The sequence below is a fragment of the Rhineura floridana genome, chromosome 3 (assembly GCF_030035675.1).
Source record: "Rhineura floridana isolate rRhiFlo1 chromosome 3, rRhiFlo1.hap2, whole genome shotgun sequence".
NCBI lineage: Eukaryota > Metazoa > Chordata > Lepidosauria > Squamata > Rhineuridae > Rhineura > Rhineura floridana.
The window spans coordinates 140,191,058-140,211,001 of record NC_084482.1 but is presented as its reverse complement, the minus strand read 5'-3'; the positions used below and the strand labels follow the sequence as shown (position 1 = coordinate 140,211,001).

General features: G+C 39.5%; 1 protein-coding gene across 14 annotated transcripts in view; it reads right to left on the bottom strand.

Annotated features, from left to right (window-relative positions):
• CFAP92 (cilia and flagella associated protein 92 (putative)) overlaps positions 1–19,944 on the bottom strand; it is a 115,779-nt gene that overhangs the window by 83,347 nt on the left and 12,488 nt on the right. For 11 of the 14 annotated variants that reach the window (XM_061618133.1, XM_061618134.1, XM_061618132.1 and 8 more), the window contains 5 exons: positions 19,260–19,453; positions 16,593–16,655; positions 11,380–11,587; positions 6,316–6,447; positions 2,785–2,914 (listed from right to left, as the gene is read on the bottom strand). In XM_061618133.1, coding sequence (XP_061474117.1) covers positions 2,785–2,914; positions 6,316–6,447; positions 11,380–11,587; positions 16,593–16,655; positions 19,260–19,453 — 727 coding nt within the window. The remainder of the gene's footprint in view (positions 1–2,784; positions 2,915–6,315; positions 6,448–11,379; positions 11,588–16,592; positions 16,656–19,259; positions 19,454–19,944) is intronic. The other 3 variants (XM_061618131.1, XM_061618144.1, XM_061618137.1) reach the window with 2 other exon arrangements.

The following is a 19,944-nucleotide window of genomic DNA, read 5'->3' as shown; positions in this document are numbered from 1 at the left end:
TCTCTGTGGCTTTTCTCACAAGTCTCCTTCTTGTTCGAGCGCTGAATTTTGAGGGACGGCCTTTTCTTGGCAGTGCCTGGGTGGTGTGATGCAGTTGCCACTTCTTTATTATTATCCAACTGTGCTCACTGCGATATTCAAACACTTAAGATATAATTTTGTACCCTTTTCCTAATCTATGCATTTGTATTACGTTACCTGTCACTTCTGTAGAATGCTCTTTGGTCTTCATTTTCCTTCAGATCCATGGCCTGTCCAATGATCCTTCAACAGTGGGGTTTTTATTCTGACAATGTGACAGCAACTTTAATGGTTCACAGGTGACGGCCAATGGTAAGGTATTTATGTCCTCGAGGGCAATTTCTTTCATCTGTGTAAAGTGGGAGCTTCCACAGCACAGGGGCTGAATACTTATGCAAGCAACATGTTTCAGTTTTTTATGTTTCTTACAAACATTTCCCAACATAAAACCAATGTCACCTTACAATAATTGATTTTGAGTTTCAGTGTTTCAAAATAAAATATCATACAGAACGAAATTCTGGATTGATTTCATTAAGGAAGCCACAGACCTGAATGTACAAGATTTGAACAGATGGTTCATGACAGATGCTGTTGGAGGTCACCGATTCATAGGGTCACCATAAGTTGTAATCGACTTGAAGGCACATAACAACAACAACAACAGAACAAAATAACAATGTACCATTTGTAAGTCAGTAATATGAGAGCATTGGTCAGGGGTCTGATTACTTTTGCAAGACACTGTTAGTAAAAACATTTACAAAGCACCCAATGCACATGTGCAACTTGCTTAAATGCACATTTGAAGCTCCTCCAAAGTGCAGCCAATATATTGAGATACAATAGCAAGATGGTATGGATAGGAAAAAAAACATTTTTATGCTAAGGATGTGTCTCAACTCCCACAAAGCACCTTCTCAAATAAAATCAGTCATCTTACTTGCATACATCCCTAGAGAAATGTGTGGTCATCATCAAGCTGTATTTACAGCACCCTATCAGCTGAGTGGCTGACAACTGAGATTGCACAAGAATAAATTTGAGGTTCAGAAGCATGCCTGAAACGAAGAACAATTTGAAGAATTTTTTTCTAGTTTATGCAACAGTTAGATGTCATCTGAAAACACCATGTAATTATCTTCAAAGGAAGAAAGTAACCAATGATACTAGGTTCTATGCGTGAGCAGAAGATGCAATGATTAAAAAGTGTGGATGTTAAGGCGGCTGCGTCTCTCTCTCTCTCTCTCTAGCTACTGACAGACAACTTCAGTCCAGCCTCTCCTAGCTTTCTTTCCAAGAATTAGGCCTTGACTAAGCTTGGAGTCAGACTGCCACCAGGGTCCTGGAGTCAGATAGACCAATGGGACAGGGGTAGATAACATAGCCAAGGATAGGCAGGGGTCGGGTTCCAGATCAGATAAACAAGCATCAAGAGCCAGAGACAGGTCACAGAGAAGCTTGTGGTAGGATAGCACAATAAATAGGTGAGGAGAGTCTGCACTGCTATTTGGCACAACATCTTGCTCAGACTGGGGAACCAGGTTATACAGTGTCAGGTGTGTACTCATTGGAGCAGCTCTCTCTCCCCAGTCTCATAAAAGCTAAAGGCTACAAAACAAGGGGAGGGCACTATAACCAACCAACCATATTCTTCCAGGGAGGCAGAGCCTACCACACTTCTGCCCTGGTTGGCCTATACAGGGTTTCAGCTGGTTCTATCTCCCTTCAGAGACAATGTTTAAATTTGTATACTTGTTTTTAATTTTTTTAATTGTTGTAAAGCGCCCAGAGGGCTTCAGCTATGGGACGGTATATAAATGCAATAAATAAATTAATAAATGAATGTCTTATAACTGTTTTAGTTACTGTGTAAGTGCTCTGCTCGGTAGGGACTTTGATTCTGTCCACTTTCCCTTTGAGCCTCAAGTGCTCACAGAAATGGACAGGATGAGAGGCTGGAGTGGGGTGAGCATGGAGAGGGGACAGAACTCAGACAGGACTAGTGGCAGGAACCCACTCTCTAAATACGTAAGCTAAAAAGGAAAGTTTAAGTTAGCTGGCCCTTTCTCCAACCAAAGTGCGCCTCACCCACATTACTAAGGTAAGTAGTTCCAGAGAAGTATTGATTAATCAAATATAGTCCATATGAACTTGCTTTGTGCTACAAGTATATATATTTTTATTATATGCCAGATCTGCATGCACCCCTGCTACAATCTCAGAATGAAACACAGTCAGTAACAAACACTCAAGGCAAAACCTTGCTTTCCTTCCTTATGGACAGTGGCTGAGACACTCATGTTCAGTAAAATACTCTATGGTTGCTGTTGCTTCCCATACTCAATCTCTACACTCTTAAAAAATAGGCTAATTCACTATCTTTCCCCCCTTGTCCTTTTTAAAGCAATGAACTTAACTAAGTCCAGTGCCTTGGTAGCTTGCCGAGGGTAAAATGTTTCAAATTAAGCCAATAAACAAAAAAAAGTGTTTGGTAGTCGCAAAAGCTGTTTAGTTGGCCGAATTTATATAAAAATGGGATGTTTGCTTATTGCCAAATAGGCCACTACAGGCCTCGCATTCTGATGCTGTTTTTACTTTGTAATAGTAAACAAGTTCAAAAGATGTCACTGTTGAAGTATAAGGATAACATGACAGTTAGAAGAAACAGTTGTCTTCAACCTTATTTACAGATATAAGTGCTTGTAAAAACAGTAGAAACAGAAAATTATTCTGATAGCTATATGCCCTGGAGAGATTTACCTCAGTGACTGGCTGAGTTCTTCAGACTTTGGGCCACGCTGTGGAGAACTAGATTTACAATAGGTTTTTTGTTCGATGGCAGAATCAGGGTCTTCTTCCAGATGCTTGCTCACAGCTGAACTGGGAGCAACTGTAACACAAATTATACTAATTAGGGTTGCAATGTTTAATTAACTGGTAAGTTAATCAATTAAACAAAAAGCTTAACTGACTAAAACCTACTGATCAATATGGCAGCAATTAAAAAAAAAATATAATACAACTATTTATAAGAACTGCAGGTGGCAAGCCTCACCTTAAAGGGCTGATTCACACAGGAGCTAAACTACGTATTAAAGACGCTTTTCCCATCATGATAGATTTTCAGCGTTCACACAGTCTTCCAATCCGCTGTTTTCCATTCACATTTAGTATCGCTGTTTCCTGGTGGCCCCATCCCCAAATTTACATGTTTGCTCCCTCTGGAATATTACAAATGAGAAAGGGGAGGGGGCTTGCTGAAGCCAGGATAGCATGGGGTTCCAATTTACATGAAAAACTTTATCCTGTCACATTTCATTTCCTCCTGACATTTTTATAGCAAAACCCCTTTTTTATTAAGTACTTATGAAATGCAATTTTTACTGGAAGTGCACGCACACACACCTTCTGTCACATCAGTAATTGGGCACATGGAACTCAGAATGGAGAAGGGGGTGCAATCCCCATAACTGTTTCGGCTTAAAGGCTGAAGCCTGAGAGCCTCAGCGTGAAATTGACATGACACTGACTAGACCCTCCCCTCCTATTCCTAGTAAAATCCTTTCTTCCTTTTTCTTTTTTTAAATTAGGTAGTCGGAAATACTTTTTTTGTGTGTGAGAGAGAAAGAAATGATACTGCAATGAAAAGTAGTTGCCACTGCCCCCACTGTGCAGGTAAGTCATGGGGGTAGTTCAGCTTCACTTTTGCAAAGCCCGAGGGAGTTTGGGTTGATAAGAGTTCGAAAGAACAAGAGTGAAGGAAGGCAGTTTACTGGGCGAGTAAGGGGAGAAAGAAAGGAGGGATGCAGCAATTCAGGAGCAGCCAGTCAGAATTTGCTTCTTGAGCAACAGGAGTAAAATGGAATTCATGGAGAGTTTAGTGGGCAAAGAAAGGGGAGTATCTGGTGACGATCCACCACCCAGCAAAAAACACTTGAAGAATGAACCTACATGGGAGGAGCACAGCGAAGCGGAGACGGTTTTTCCTTCATTTATCACATTTTCAGAGGGTTGCTTTGATTCGGATTTAAAGGGAAAAGCAGCAACGCACTTTCCCTTTGTCTGCAACACCATGTAAACTATGCAAATTAAACAGGGGTGCAGGTGGCACCCATCTCACATTAAATCTCCGTGTGAACTAGCCCAAAGAGGCATTCTTAGGGAAGGGCCATAGCTCACTGGCAGAGCACATGCATTGCATGCAGAAGGTCCCTAATCCAGTCCCTGGCATCTCCAAGTAGGCCTGGGAAAGACCCTTATCTAGACTTCTGGAGAGCCACTACCAATCAGTGTAATTAGAGATGTGAAGGCCTGTAAAAATTTTGGGGGCAAAATTTCCAAAGCCTGTTGTGTGTTTTTCCAAAAAATGGCAAATTTTTAGACTATGAAATCTGAAAGGGTATAGAAGCTTGTTTCAATCTGGCCAAACCTTCAGTTTTTAGAAGTCCATGATAAACATGATAAGTATGAAGACACAGAAGAAGCAGAAACTGATAGTGATAACTCAGAAAATAAGACTGATTAAATCTCATGTAGTATTCAATGAGTCTTAGCTTTCTCCCTTGTTTTTCTCAGCAATTTTTAAGGCAATAACCGCTTGATGTCTAACACTGTAGAAGATTAGAAGTGACCTAATAATTTCCAGAATTCTTTTTTTTACTGTAATATTAATAGTTTTTCCTGCTTTTATTGTATTTGGCCTGCTCCTTTGGATTTTGTTTTGCCAGAGATGCTAGATTCCTTACACGTCAGCAGTATGTAGCTCCATTTGTAACAAAAATGTGAACATTTTAAAGAAGTAAAATAAATTTGTAATTGTCTGAATAAACTGTACGTTTAATATAACAAACACAATAATTTTAATGGCAAACCGAATTATACAGGATATATTTTATGTTCCTAAAGTAACAAAGTGACTTTCGATCTGGGTTCAACATTTCCAGGAATTTTACATATCTAATTGTGATGACACTGAACTAGATGGACAAATGGCCTGACAGCTTTCTATGTTAAGTAGGATGAAATGCCTTTTCTAAAATGATGCCTGCTATGAGACAGGGTGAATTTCTAAAAACAAAACTTTCTTGCTTGCTTCAGTGATAGCTTTTGCCCATGTGCAAATTTAATAAACAGACCTTACTTTGGAACAGACATGATTCAGATCTGTTTATTTCAGAAGATGGAAAATGACAAGTAAGGAAACAGTCTTGGAAGAACTTTTTTCATCCGGTGAATGGGTTGCCAGGGCATTAAAAGGTCTAATCCTTCATTTAATAAAGAATAGTAATACAAGGATTTACACTAGAAAGCAGAGATCAACAATCAACTGGCCAGGAAAAACCAACACAGCATTAAAACTCTCTTATTCAGGAAAGGCCATGGTCTTTACTAGGCAAAAATACTTCCGAGGGGAAATAAGTGCAACACATTATTAATTTAAAGCTGGTAAAGAAACTACAAAGATAAGTGATTTCCCTTAGTAGAGTTACCAAAAGAAATAAGAGAAGTTGGATAGAACCCATTATATATAGGAGCAATATAATAAATGGACCATTTGTATACACTGAGGCAAAGAAGGCATTTGACTGAATTGAGTGGACATACATGCTGAAAGTTATGGAAACGCATGATTTTGGAAATAATCTTTAAAAACAATGAATTATTGTATGCAGCTCCAAAGACAAGGTTTTTGTTCAAGGAAATATAATCACATTAATTCTCCTTAGCCAAAGGCACACAAGGAAGCCCTTTGTTCCCAATTTGTTTTTGCCTTAGTTACAAAATTGGTAATGAATATTGGGACGTTAGTGAAAATGGGGGAGAAAAAGTGCCTCCATAAATGAAGTGTGGCAGGTGGCTGCAGGACGGGCATATTAGGTGTTAACAGGCCAACTGTGGAATTAACTCTCCAAACACCAACTTTGCCATTTTTGTAAGTAGTAAGTAAAACTTTATTTCAGTCACAGACCAGTACATACACATCATAAATAAATCAAAACCATATAAAATAGATAAAAGCAAGACTAAATAGATTACAATTAGTATACAGGATTCCTATATAATATCATTTGTCATCTATTTCTGGCATCCAATGGCAGCAGCACAGAAACTAGCCACTTTTGCTGTAACCTGTGGATTGGTATCTGTCAATAAGTGTGCTAAGTAAAAATAATTCGATTTACCAGGAATGCAATCAAGGCTGAAGCAAGATTAAATAAGGTAGCTTATAGTTTCTGTAAATGCAAGAATGTTTACATGATATAATGTAGTATCATGCTCATACTGTTGTACCTGCTGTAGTGCCAGTTGCTGACTTCTCTGGTATACCGGGCACTTCTGATGGCTTAGTTTTTGTATAACTGGGTTTCGGTTGATTGCGTTCTAAGAAGTTTCTTTGAAACAAAACCATACGCTTTACTGAACCTTGAGAGAAGGAAAAGAAACAATTATATTCCAAACTCATGACTTTATTGATGTGAAGTCACACATTCATTTATTTATTAGGTAATTTAGCAAGGAAAAGCTTTGCCTTAACATTAGCTCGGTTCAGGAGACTTTTTATACAACTTGATAGGAGTTTATTTCTTACTCCACAGATACTGAGGTGTGTAACACTTTATCTGCTCCAATACAAGAAATTTGGTCATCATGATTTAATTATTTTCAATGTGAACTCTGCTTTGGTTCACTATATTTGCTTATGTACTTCCCTGACTTGGCCTTGGTTTTGTGTTTTGTTTCATTTTTTGGCTATTTTTGCATATATAATAAGAATTCATTTTAAAAAACAAAATATTGACATGGTTCATAGAATCATAAATAGTAGAGTTGGAAGGGACCTATAAGACCATCAAGTCTAACCCCCTGCTCAATGCAGGAATCCAACTTAAAGGATACCCAACAGGTGGCTGTCCAGCTGCCTCTTGAAGGCCTCCAATGTTGGACAGCCCACCACCTCCCTAAGTAATAGTTCCATTGTCACACAGCTCTAACAGTTAGGAAGTTTTTCCTGATGTTCAGACAAAATCCAGTTTCCTACAACTTGAGCCCATTATTCTGTGTCCTGCCCTCTGGGATGATGAAGAAAAGATCCTGGCCCTCCTCTGTGTGACAACCTTTCAAGTACTTGAACAGTACTATCATATCTTCCCCCAGTCTTCTCTTCTCAAGGCTAAACATGCCAAGTTCTTTCAGTCTCTCTTCACAGGGCTTTGTTTCCAGTCCCCTGATCATTCTTGTTGCCTTCCTCTGAATCCGTTTCAGTTTGTCTTCATCCTTCTTAAAGTGAGGTGTCCAGAACTGGATGCAGTACTCAAGATGAGGCCTAACCACTGCCGAATAGAGGGGAACTAATACTTCACGTGATACTTCTGTTAATGCAGCCTAAAATAGCATTTGCCTTTTTTGCAGCCACATTGCACTGTTGGCTCATATTCAGCTTGTGATCAACAATTCCAAGATCCTTCTCACATGTAGGATTGCTGAGCCAAGTATCCCCCATTTTACAGCTGTGTATTTGGTTTCTTTTTCCTAGGTGTAGAATTTTGCACTTCTCCCTTCTAAATTTCATTCTGTTCTCTGCAGCTCAATGTTGCAGCCTCCCAATTTTGTATCATCTGCAAATTTGATAAGCATTCCCTGTACCTCTTCATCCAAGTCATTAATAAAAATGTTAAAGAGCACTGGGCCCAGGACAGAGCCCTGTGGTACCCCACTTGTTACCTCCTCCCAGTTTGAGAAGGAATCATTGATAAGTACTCGTTGAGTATGATTCTGTAGCCAACTGTGGATCCATTTGACAGTTGTTTTATCCATCCCACATTTAGCTAGAAAAGCTAGCACTTTGTCCGAAGTTTACTGAAGTCAAGATATATTATGTTCACAGCAAATATTATGTTCACAGCATTCCCACAGTCTACCAGAGAGGTTACCTGATCAAAAAATGAGATAAGATTAGTCTGGCGAGATTTGTTCTTGATGAATCCATGTTGACTTCTAGTAATCACTGCATTGTTTTCAAGTTGCTTACAGACTGACCACTTTATAATCCGCTCCAGAATTTTCCCAGGAATTGATGTCAGGCTGACTGCTCTGAAGTTCTCAGGTTCCTCATTTTTGCCCCTTTTGAAGATTGGGACAGCATTATCCCTCTGTCAGTCATCCAGCACTTCACCCCTCCTCCACAATTTCACAAAGATACTAGACAGTGGTTCGAAGAGTTCTTCAGCCAGTTCCTTCAATACTCTAGCATGCAGTTCATCAGGTCCTGGAGATTTGAACTCATTCAAAATGATTAGGTATTCCTTGACCATTTCTCTATCAATCTCAAGTTGCCCCTTCAACTTGTTCTTAACGTTTGCCAGGAGGGTCATAGACTCTCTTTTGGGACTGAGTCAAAGTAGGAATTGAGCACTTCTGCCTTTTCTTTGTCTTCTGTGATAATTTTGCCATCCTCACTGATTAGCTGTACCACTATTTCTTTCCTCTGTTTTTTACTACGGACGTACCTGAAGAAAGCTTTTATGTTGCTTTTAGCATCCCTCGCTAACCTCAGCTCATTTTTAGCTTTAGCCTTCCTGATGCCTACCCCACACTTCTGCACTACCTCTCTGTACTCTTTCTTTGTGGACTGGCCTTCCTTCGTCTTCCTATGTCCTTTTTTGTTTTTCAGGTCATCTTTAAGCTTTTTGTGAAGCCACATTGGCTGCTTCTGCTGTCTTCCCCCCCTTTTTCCTTGTTGGAATTGTCTGCAATTGTGCCTTTAGAATTTCCTTTTTTAGAAACTCCTACCCATCTTGAACTCTTTTTCACATTAGGGTCATTGCCATGGAACCTTACTAATCACTGTTCTCAGTTTATTAAAATTGGCTTTGCTAAGTCCAGGGTACGTGTATGGCTACTCTCAGCTTGTGCTTCCTTAAAATCAAGAATTCAAGAATAACACGGTCACTTTCCCGCAGAGTTCCCATAACTGCACTTCATCCAGTAAGTCATCTCTATTGGTTAGAATCAAGTCCAGGATAGCTGATCCTCTAGTTCCTCCCTCCACTTGCTATAGGAGAAAGTTATCGCCAACACAAGTCAGGACTTTCTTGGAGGGGCAGTGTTTGGCAGAATTTGCCTCCAAACAGTTATTGGGGTAACTGAAATCCCCCATTACTACTACATCATGCCTCCTTGAAACATTGGTAATTAGCTTTTCAAAAGTTTCATCCTCATCTACGATTCTATGATCATGCCACATTCACCCACAACAATCTGACATACTGAGAAATAAACTATAGCTTACCATGAACCAGCAATATGCTGGTTTATTCTTATCTTACTGTTCATGTTTTGCTTCAGAAAGCAACCCACAAGCAGTGCTTTGCACATAATGCTAAGCCAAGCCTTGCAGTTGTTTCACCCAAACAGTGGAGCAGGAGAGAATCCAGTATGCCATGTTTTATTTCTGATCATGTCTTAACGCTGTTCCCAATAAAATTCTGAAGGAGAACATAGGAGCAGCAGCTTTGGTGGTGGGGGTGGGGTTCTGCAAAATAAAATGCTTTTATACCAGCGAAGGTCAAGAGATCCCCAATAGATACTTGAATGGAAGGCAAGTGTTTTGGGAGGTACTGGCTATGTAAAGACCTGATGATAAATTCTAAATGGATTCAAATGCAGAGGGAGAGAACTTTATAATCATCTTCCTTCTGTTATTTGTCAGGGTCCACATATGAAAGCTGGAGTCCACTAAATTCCCTAGTTAAAAAGGAAATTCTGCAGGAAAACCCCCACAAAGTTTCAACTCCTAAGCAAAATTACATGTTTTTTCTCTTGAAAAAAACAATTCAGACCTGAAGATATCTATTCTGCCTAGCATTCTTAGTAACTCATATGTTTTATTGGGCAGTTTCAAATTCAGCCTTTTAACTTCAGAGTTCAGTACATTTGGAAGATTTTGAAAGAGAGACCCTGTGTCATCAGAAGACAGTGTTGCCATTTGAAAAGAGCGAACACTGCCTGACTAAGGCAACATTCACAGGCTGCTTATTTTTCAGTAAAAGAAAGACAGTAGTTTTGCAAAATGGGCTTGTTTCCAAGCAAACGCCTCTAGGATCAGGATTAGAATTTTAAAGTTACGGAACATATACCTAATTATTTGTCAACAATGTAATAACCTGGACCAGCCTTTCCCAACCTTTAGGTCCCCAGATATTGCTGGACTACACTTCCCATCATTCCTGACCATTGGCCATGCTGGCTACGGCTGATGGGAGTTGTAGTCCAGCAACATCTTGAGACCCAAAGGTTGGGAAAGGCTGACCTGGACTAAGCCAAGAGTCTTGTTACAAGGCTCAATAAGAAATAGTACCACTATAGTACTGATTGGCTGAATTTTGTGTTCAGTTCTGGGCAGGATAACTAAAGTTGGAAAGGGTTCAGGCAAGGGTGGGATGGAGAAGGAATCTGTTTTAAAATCGATTTATACATGGAATTTGTTAGTTGTAACCTGTTCAAGCTGGAGATTGCCTCTTGTATCAAGCACCTGCTTAAGTCCAAGCTACACATATATTGTCGGGGTGTGTGTTAATCCCAATGAACTATATGCAACACATAAGTATATTATACATATAAAAGTCAAGCCCCATGCAGTACTATATTACTGCAGCATGAATGAATTTATTTAATTCGGTCCAAGACCAGCAATTTACTGCAGCATAGCTTTATAAATATTTTTATACAGTTTATGCTTTTTGTAATTATTTGTTTACATGCTGGTTACTTTAGAAAACTGGGGTATATATACACACATGTAAAAATGCCTATAAATAATGTGTTTAATTATTTTAGTGGAACCTAAGTGGTAATAAAGTGGGGGGGGAGGTTACCACTAAAAAGACCCATCTGCTCCTTGAGTCAATATGTGCAAAACAGAAACAAATTTGATCAAGACTGTTCTGTCCATCCCTAAACTAGACAATTATTTAAGGTATAAGTTCAGAATTTTGCAACTTGCAAGAAAATGACAGCATCTGAACAAGCCATGTGGAATCTCCTTTCTTAGGAAGTTTTAAAACAAAGATGGGCAATATCTGATGGGAAACTGGCTCCAACTGGTCTGGATGGAGCTTTTACACAGTCTCACATCTAGGCAGGAAGCAAACCGAGAACAGCTCAGTCTTAACCTGTGCCATTCTTTAGTTATCAAAAAGTCATAAAGTAGTGGGGGTAAAAATTGCTATTTTAGCAATATCATGAATGCATCACTGAAGTACTGCACTGAAGTTGAAAAGAAAACTGCTAATCCCTTTATCTGCACATAGTGTTTACATAGAATTTTCTTACTTCTGCCTTAAATACTTTGCTTACCATCAAAAGCTGCTTGATCTGAAGATGGTGGATTACTCTTTTGTTTACTAAACCTGGCTTTTGCACAAACTTTTTCTTTGAGATCCCATAATCTCAACTTTATGTTGTGATCTCTTAATTTCATTAGAAAGTCGCTGGTAACATTAATTTCAATACTATGATTCCATGACACCCATACTTGGTCATTTTCAATCCATGGTTTCACAACCTTTAAAAAAAAAATTAGAGGCTATAATTGTGTTTGCATTTCAACAAAAACCAAGATGTATGAAGTAGCCAACTTATAGGGGTCACCAACTACCATGCTCCTCCTTTAGTACCCACCATAGGCCTTCTGGACATCCTAATTTTTAGTTTTATTTCATTTCACCCCTAGCAGCCCCACCTTTTTTCCTGCCTTTCCCCAGAATGCCTCGTGGTCCCATGTGGGCACAGAAGCATTCAAAGGAAGGGAAGAAGGTGGGGTTGCCAAAGGCAGAAGAACATAAAAAAAGCCTGCAGGATTGGGCCAACGTTCTCTCAGTGGCCGTTCTCTCATCTCCCGTTCTCTCAGTGGCCAACCAAATACCTTTGCTTTCCACCATGACAGCAACCTAAATTGCCTTTTTAAAAAAACAAAAAGGGACTCCAGCCTGTTAAGCAGTGAGGTGGGGAGGGGGTAAATGGAGAATGTCCAGGGGGTGGGAGAAGACAACCTGGCACGAAAGGGAAGCGAAATAGCCTAAGAGGGTTTTCACCAATGGCAACATGAGGGACCTAATCAGTATCCTAGAGCTTGGGGGTAGGTGTAGGAGTCCTGCTGCTGGAGTCCTGAACTGAACTGGGCCCACTTTGCATTGGCAAAAAGAGATCCCATTGAACCAAATGGTTCATTTTTGCATAGTAAATTGTAGATGTGGTAGGAGAACCAATCCAGATTGAAACCACAGTGGGGCTCCATAGAGTTAAAATCCCTTTACTCCCTACAATAGGGTCCTGGCCTAAATCAGGCCCGTCATACCTGCAGTTTCCTTTATCTATTAGGTTCAATGGGCTATCACTATTGGGAGTAGGGTTGCCAGGTGCAGGGCCTGAGACTGACCCTGTATCTTTAAGAGAAGAGAAAGTCAGCCAAGTGCAGGTGTTCTTGCAACACTGTAATGGGAAAAACCACAAGGTGGAATTCTCCTTTCTCCCTGCACAACTTTTAAAGACACAGAAGACCTCTTGGAGGCCGGGCCTGGCAACCAAGAGGCCTTCTGTATCTTTAAAAGTTGTGCATGGGGAAGGGTAGGTAGGTAGGTAATACACCTGCACTTGGCTGACTTTCTCTTCTCCTAAAGATACAGGGTCAGTCTCAGGCCCTGAGCCTGGCAACCCTAATTGGGAGGGAGACCACCAGTTTTTCCGATGGGAGTTGGAGGAAGGCAACTAAGTAATGGAGTGTTTTGTCGTTTGTGTGGTTTAGTGTGGGGTGGCTTGTATGTGTGCAAGAATGTGACTACTGCAGTGTGGGGTTGCTATAGTGTGGGATGGATGTGATCTTTGGAGAGGAAATGGTGGGGAGTACTGTGTTGTGCTCTTTAAGAGCAAATACGTTATTTGGGCCTCAGACACAACCTCTGCCTTATACTCAGTTTCACAGGCAAGCCGTTTGTCATTTGTGCATAGACAATAGCCTTTTGTGACTTGTAGAGTTCCAACAGTAGTTTGTAGTGATGCCCACAACAGATTTCTCAGATTTCCAAATATGCTCTGGCCCAAAAAGGTTGGTGATCCCTACTGGCCCCCTTTTTTTTTAATGCTCAGACTATGTGACCTTGAAAAGTCTTGCAGGAAAAACCAAAACAATAAGCATCATGAATGAAATGCATTTTTCGATAAAATTGCAATATGCTTAATTATTAAAATTAGGCAGGATGAAAGATGTTCAAAAAAGATTCCCGGAAGATTGCTCCGCTTGTGGCTGCCTCTGAGATGAGCTCTGTCTCAGAGGAAGCTTTTTTCAGTTTAAAATCAGTCAAAAGGGAACTTTGACTGGTGTAAATGTTCTCCCAGGCAAGGGTGAACCGAATAGATTATCCACAGAAACTTTGTTGGGCTGTCGGTGGCTGGAATTGATCAGGAATTCCCTGGGAAAGGAAGGCATACCTAGCAGCCGAGGACGGAGTTAGGACTTCCAGCAAGCTGGGCTGAAAAAAAGCGAGACGTTTTTTCTTTTAAACGATCCACAACGGGCGAGCTTTCTTCTGTCTAATCTTATCATTTGGCTTAAATTACTACAGTAAAAGAGATTTGTTTGGGAATCAGCAATTGAGATACCTGGGTGAGTTACACCTCTCTTTTATACAAGGAATTAAGGAGGAGGAAAGAAAATTTAAAAAGCTTATCTTATTTTTTATGGCAAAAAGCAGGCCTGAATTTGGAAACTATAAAGATTAAAACGGATGAGGGACAACTTACCCAAAGAGAAAATCTGATTTAGATGATTATTTGATTGATATATGTCTGGGACTATTTTTTCTTGGACTACTTTCTTTAGATGAATCTGCTGTTCGTGTATGTTACTAATTGTTCGGCGCTGTGAACCAAATTTGTTTTGCATTCTTGGACGTGCAGGAGATAAGAACTGTGCTGGCCAGATGTCAGGAAAAAGAAGCAAATTACTCTTTGCTTGGGAATTGTGGCTATATTGGAAATTTGAAGGGTTTTTATTTTTGGCTTTAAGAATGACAATCAAAGAAGTGGCAGAGACCCTGGATGTACCCCTGGAAGGGTTTTCCCCTCTGGATATGTTTCAGAAGATAATGGATGAGATTAAGATAACGAAACAAGAACTGGGACAGAGTAGACAAGAGATGGCAACTGAATTTGGTAAAGTGAAACAGGAGTTGAAAGAAATAAAGGATTATATGAGAAAAGAAGCAGATGGACAAGCAATAGAATATGAAAAAGAAATTAAAGGGAAGGAGCAAATTCTGGAGATTGGATCAGATATATCAAATGTGGAATTGGAAAAAAGATTTGGACTTTATGGCAAAAATTGAAGGGAGGATGCAAGTCCTGGAGATTGGAACAGATATATCAAGTGTGGAACTGGAAAAATATTTGGAGTTTGTGGATCCTGGAGATAAAGATTACTGTTTGGAATTCGGCGTTGTCCCTGGAGAAATTGATGAAGATATCAGAGATAAAGCTATCAATGTTTCGATGGAATTTCTGGACTGGAATGGTTTGATGGAACTTGAAATAGAGAAAATTTATAGAATTAATTCCAGATATGTGACAATGGAAAAACTCTCAAGAGATGTGCTAGTGCATTTCGTAAAAAAGAGGAATAGAGATATGACTTTACAACAATATTTCAGCAACACATTCAGAATTGATGGCAAGGAAATATTTGTGATGAAGGAAATTCCCATCAGACTCTTACTATATGACTATGACAGCAAGATTATTATGGGTGCAAGGATGGAAGTTGGAAGATGGAATTAATACTGATAATGGAAAAATGGCTATTGAAATTACTGGTCCTAGTAGACTTGATGAGATGGATTAATTGACATGTTTATTTGAAGAAAAATCGAGGGATATATTTCTCAAGGAGTGGAAACCTCTCTTTGACTTTTTGCGGAAAGAATAAAGTGATGTTAATGAGATTTGATGATTAATTAAGATAACACTACTGGAGGAAAGTGATTTTGTAATATATTAAGAGACAGGTTTGTCATATATCATAGACCTATAACTGATCTGCGACAAATCGGAAGTCAACATTTTATTTTATTGTTTGTTTCTTTTTGTTCTGTTTTGTTTTGTTTGAAAATTTGAATAAAATTAATGATAAAAAAAAAGTCATAGTGCTACAATGGTTGTGTTCCGATAACTGCCTTTGCGCTTCATTATAGTGCATAGCTGTCTGAAGCTGCCTTATACCCATTCAGATTATTTGTCCATCTAGCTTCTCAATGGCAGAAGTTTTCCAGCATCTCACACGGGGCCTCTTACATCACATACCACCCAAGATCCTTTTAGATGATCATGAACCTGGGACCTTCTCCATGGAAAGCATGTGCTCTACCACAGAGCCATAGGCATCTGCTCCAATATGAAGTATGGGCTAGGCTGTTAAGAAAAATCCCCCTTTTCCTCGTGTGCACAGGTCCTGTGAATTTTATTATGAGCCTGACACTGATTTTATGCCTTCTACATTAAATCATACCTTTGTAGTCCTTTTAGTACCACCCCCTATATATATGTATATGTGTGTGTGTGTGTGTATTGTATTTTATGTATTTTAATTTATTTTAATGCTTTTGTGATTTTACTGTTTACAATTTTATTATGTACATGTTTGATTTTATTTTTGTAAGCCGCCCTGAGTGCCCTATTATAGGGTAGAAGGGCGGGATAGAAATATGTTTAAAAAATAAATAATAAAATATTGTTCCAAAACAACGCAGTTCATGGGATCATAATGAGGCAAGGTGCTGGTTCAGATATGGAGGAGTGGAAAAAGAAATTATAAGGAGGTAGCAGCAAGTCCAAAGTCCATCCATATTTGCCATCACTACAGCTACTCCTGCACCTAGAGCACCGTTCCAGCAACTCGGTGCCCTCCCAATGTTTTGGATTACACACCTCATCATTCCTGACCATTGTCCACACTGGCTGGGAATGATGGGAGATATAGTCCAAAACATCTGAAGGGCATGAGGCTAGGGACAGCTAACCAAAAAATCACCATACACCAAGTCTGAGAATCTTTCAGTTGCAGAAGATTTTACATTTAAGATGATAAGTGGCCCAGGGTTATGCCCATTTTAACTTTTATACAGTATATTAATTTTAATTTGCTATTTTGTTATGATTTCATAACTACCTGAAAGGAGCCTTTGGCATCAGATATTGTGTAGTGTCATCACCAAATGATTAATGGTGTGTCATTAAGCAAGCAACAGTCATTAGAGGAAACTATAGCACTCCCTACTCTCCCTCCCATCATCCAAATCTAATCTGGAATTACTTGGAATGGAATCTGGTGCTGGCCATATCCTTCTGACTCGGCATCAATGGAAATGTCAAAATTAAGCAATGCCACTATGCTAAAGTGTGGCCTGCCACTATCCATAAGCTCAGACCAACAGAATAGCAGGCTCCTACATTCTCCATCTCAAATTTAGAAGGCATAAAACTCATCTCCAGCACTGTCTCACAATCTTATGTGTACTCACTGAAATATGGAGAGTGGATGACTTTTTCGACTTTGGCCGCTCACTGTCCTTTGGAGTCTCTGACTGATAGCAAACAGGAGAAAAGAAGCATGAGCAAAGGAAAGAAAATGGAAAAATAAAAAGAGGTACAGTGGCAGGTCTCAGCTACACATCTCATATAAACTACACATCAAGAACTTTCCAACCCATTAAACTGTTAATTCTTCAAAAATATATCTTATATGTGACATTTCTAACTATCATACAGCTCTTACGTAGACAAAAGGTAGCCAAAATTCTTAAGAGTTGAACACCGAAATCTTTATATCATCAAGACACTACCTCAGTTAACAATATTTCCTACCTTCCCAAAAACACTATTCAGGCATTCACCACTATGCCTCTCTTCCTGTGTACCCAAGGCGATATCACTTCTTCCACTTTCTTGCACCAGCTGTTTGCCACCAGCCTCTGAATGGTATTCCCATCCAGAATGCTGCTCCTGCTTCACAATCTTTGCTCCCCCTCCCCTATTCAGGCTCTTTTTAACATCTCTTTGTTACAATATACAGTAATTTGAGGAGGAATCTGGAGGCAAGACGGGACAAGCTATTGCTACATTCCCAGGGCAGAAAAAAATTATTGCATGCACATATAGAACTCAAAGAAACACCTGCTACTGATTTTGATTATTTTCTTAGACTGCAGAAGATCCACACCTGAATGCATTAGGAGTTATATGTGACTGAAAAGGCACAGTCAACAGACACAACAAATTTTCACCAAACCCACAAAAGGTACACTCAAAAAGAATACATGCATTTTCAAAATAATTTCAACTTCCAATCTATATCTAACTTTACAGTATTTTGGTTACTAGAAAAGTGTTTAGAAACAGGGGGGGAAGGGGTCACTACCATGGGTTCAATTGTTTAGGTTGCTGTGGCTGTGCCATTTTTCATCTGATTTTTCTGAGTTGAGGAGCCTGTAAAATCTCACCAAGCAGATTCCCCTTCCAAAATTTCATATTAATAAGGTATCTGTGTACCCTTTATAAGGACTATAATTATCATGTTTTAAAGTGACAGAATGCTCAACAGCAACCTTTGCCAACATGGTCCTCTTCAGATGTTTTGGACTAGAACTTCCACCAGTCGAGTGCTACCCGGGGCTAATAAAATTTGTAGTCCAAAACATCTGGAAAACACTAGGTTGGCAAAGACTGTTCAACAGATCTCAACTCTTACCTAACTATACAGACACTCCAACAGCAGAATACTTTACATATTAGTGTAGGATAGAATTATTAGAAATCTATGACTATTATTTCTAAAGCTGCTTGGATTACTGTTACGGTATGTAGCTTCTTCAAAAGCCAGAGGGTACTTTCACAAGTTCCAGCTAAAAGCATGACTTAAAACTAGAACACAGGCCAGGAAAAAGTCTGAGAATGTGTGTCAGGTTTCTGTCTGTTCAGGGGCTGAGTGATCCCCACATTAAGCTGCTCTGAGCTTCCTGAAGGAAGAGCAGGACAAGCATGCAACAAACACAGCTGAGCATTTCAAGAAACAAATCATAATCAGCTCTCACTGAATATCAGGAGGAATGCAAGAAGCTACAGCGTTAACAATAACATAGGATGCTGTCTTAAACAAAGTGCAGTAATTGGTCAATCTACCCTTCAGGGAGTAAGAACCTATGGGCCCACACATGTTGCTGAACTTGGACTCCTTTCATCCCTCACCCTTGTGCAGGACTGGCTAGGACTGATGGGAATTTAAGACAAGAATTTGTGGGAGGGCCATAGGTTCCCCATCCCTGGTTTACTGACCAGAAATGGCTTTCCAGGGTTTCAAGAACAGATTTTTCACATCACTTCATCCTTTACTAAAGACACCAGGGAATGATCCTGGGGCTGTCTGCATGCAAAACATGCGCCCTACCACTGAAGGTAGCTACAATCTAGTCAGTAAAAAGAGACCTAGATCAACTAAACCCGCTGACATTGGTGAGAAACAGACTCAGGATAGGCATATGGGAACAGCTCCCTGCTTCTTCTATATGATATAGTCCAAGTTAATGTGATGTATGCTGCAGCTGGAGCAAATGAATGTACTCTTTGAATATCTGTTGACAATTAGGACAGTATTTTGTACATACATTATTGATGTATAAGTTGTTAATTTATATCAATTTCAGGAGAAAACAGAGCAAATATTTCAATAATCCTTTGAAAGCAGTTCAGTATCTAAAGCTGGGTTGGGGAACCTTTGACTGTCCAAACACTGCTGAACCACAACTCCCATCAGCCTCAGCAAGCATGGCCAATGGTCAGGGGTGATGGGGGTTGTAATTCAGTGACACCTGGAGAGCCAAATGTTCCCCACACTTAATCTGACGAGACCGACCATAGCGTATTAAACAGCCATGCAATAACCCCTTTCCTCAGACTTCAGGAATAGTTTGTGTTGATTACACTAGAGCACAATAAATAAATGTGGTTTATTTATTTAATTAATTAATTAATTTTATTTTATTTATAGACCGCCCATAGCAAATAGCTCTCTGGGCGGTGAACAGCAGAGTTAAATACAAAGTTACAAAAAAACATACAAGGTCACAACAAGGTAGAGTAAAAAACATTGAATATAAAACATGAACGTTAAAATGCCTTAAGGTAAATCTTACCTTAGATTCAGCTTCAAGATATAGTTTAGCCAATGGCCCAAACAACACCAAATCTAACTTTCGAGGTTCAATATCATCTGGTAGAAGAAAATACTCCATATGATAAAAACGATGCATTTTTGGAATAAATCCTTCTTTCATTTTATATGCTGTACCTGGAATATCTTGCCTAGAGGATGTCCAAGGCCTATTTGCTAGACAAATATCCCAACAGAAATTGGGGGCGGGAAGAGAATCCAAGTATTACAAAAGATTGTTTTCCCCATTTCTTTCCAGGGTTATATTCATTTATTCATTCGTTCATTCTCTCGCTCGCTCACTCTCTCGCTCTCTCACACACACACTATATGAACACATACACTTTAAATAGTTATACCAAGGGGATACATTTATGTATCTAACAAACATACAATGAACTACTTCAAAGGTCTGTAAGAACATATGAACAGTCTGCTGGATCAGCTCCCTTCCCAAAGAGCTTTCTAAAAGGTAGTTTCCAAGCTGAGCAGAGACACTCAGCGTCAGATTTTTTACTTCTCATCCAAAAAATCCTACATCTACAATCAGGATATATCATCACTTTCCTCAATCTATCAAACTATTCCAATATGAAATATTTATTATCCATACCTGCCACTACACTAACCCAATTTATGCTTTCCAGAGGGGTAATCACATTATGTCT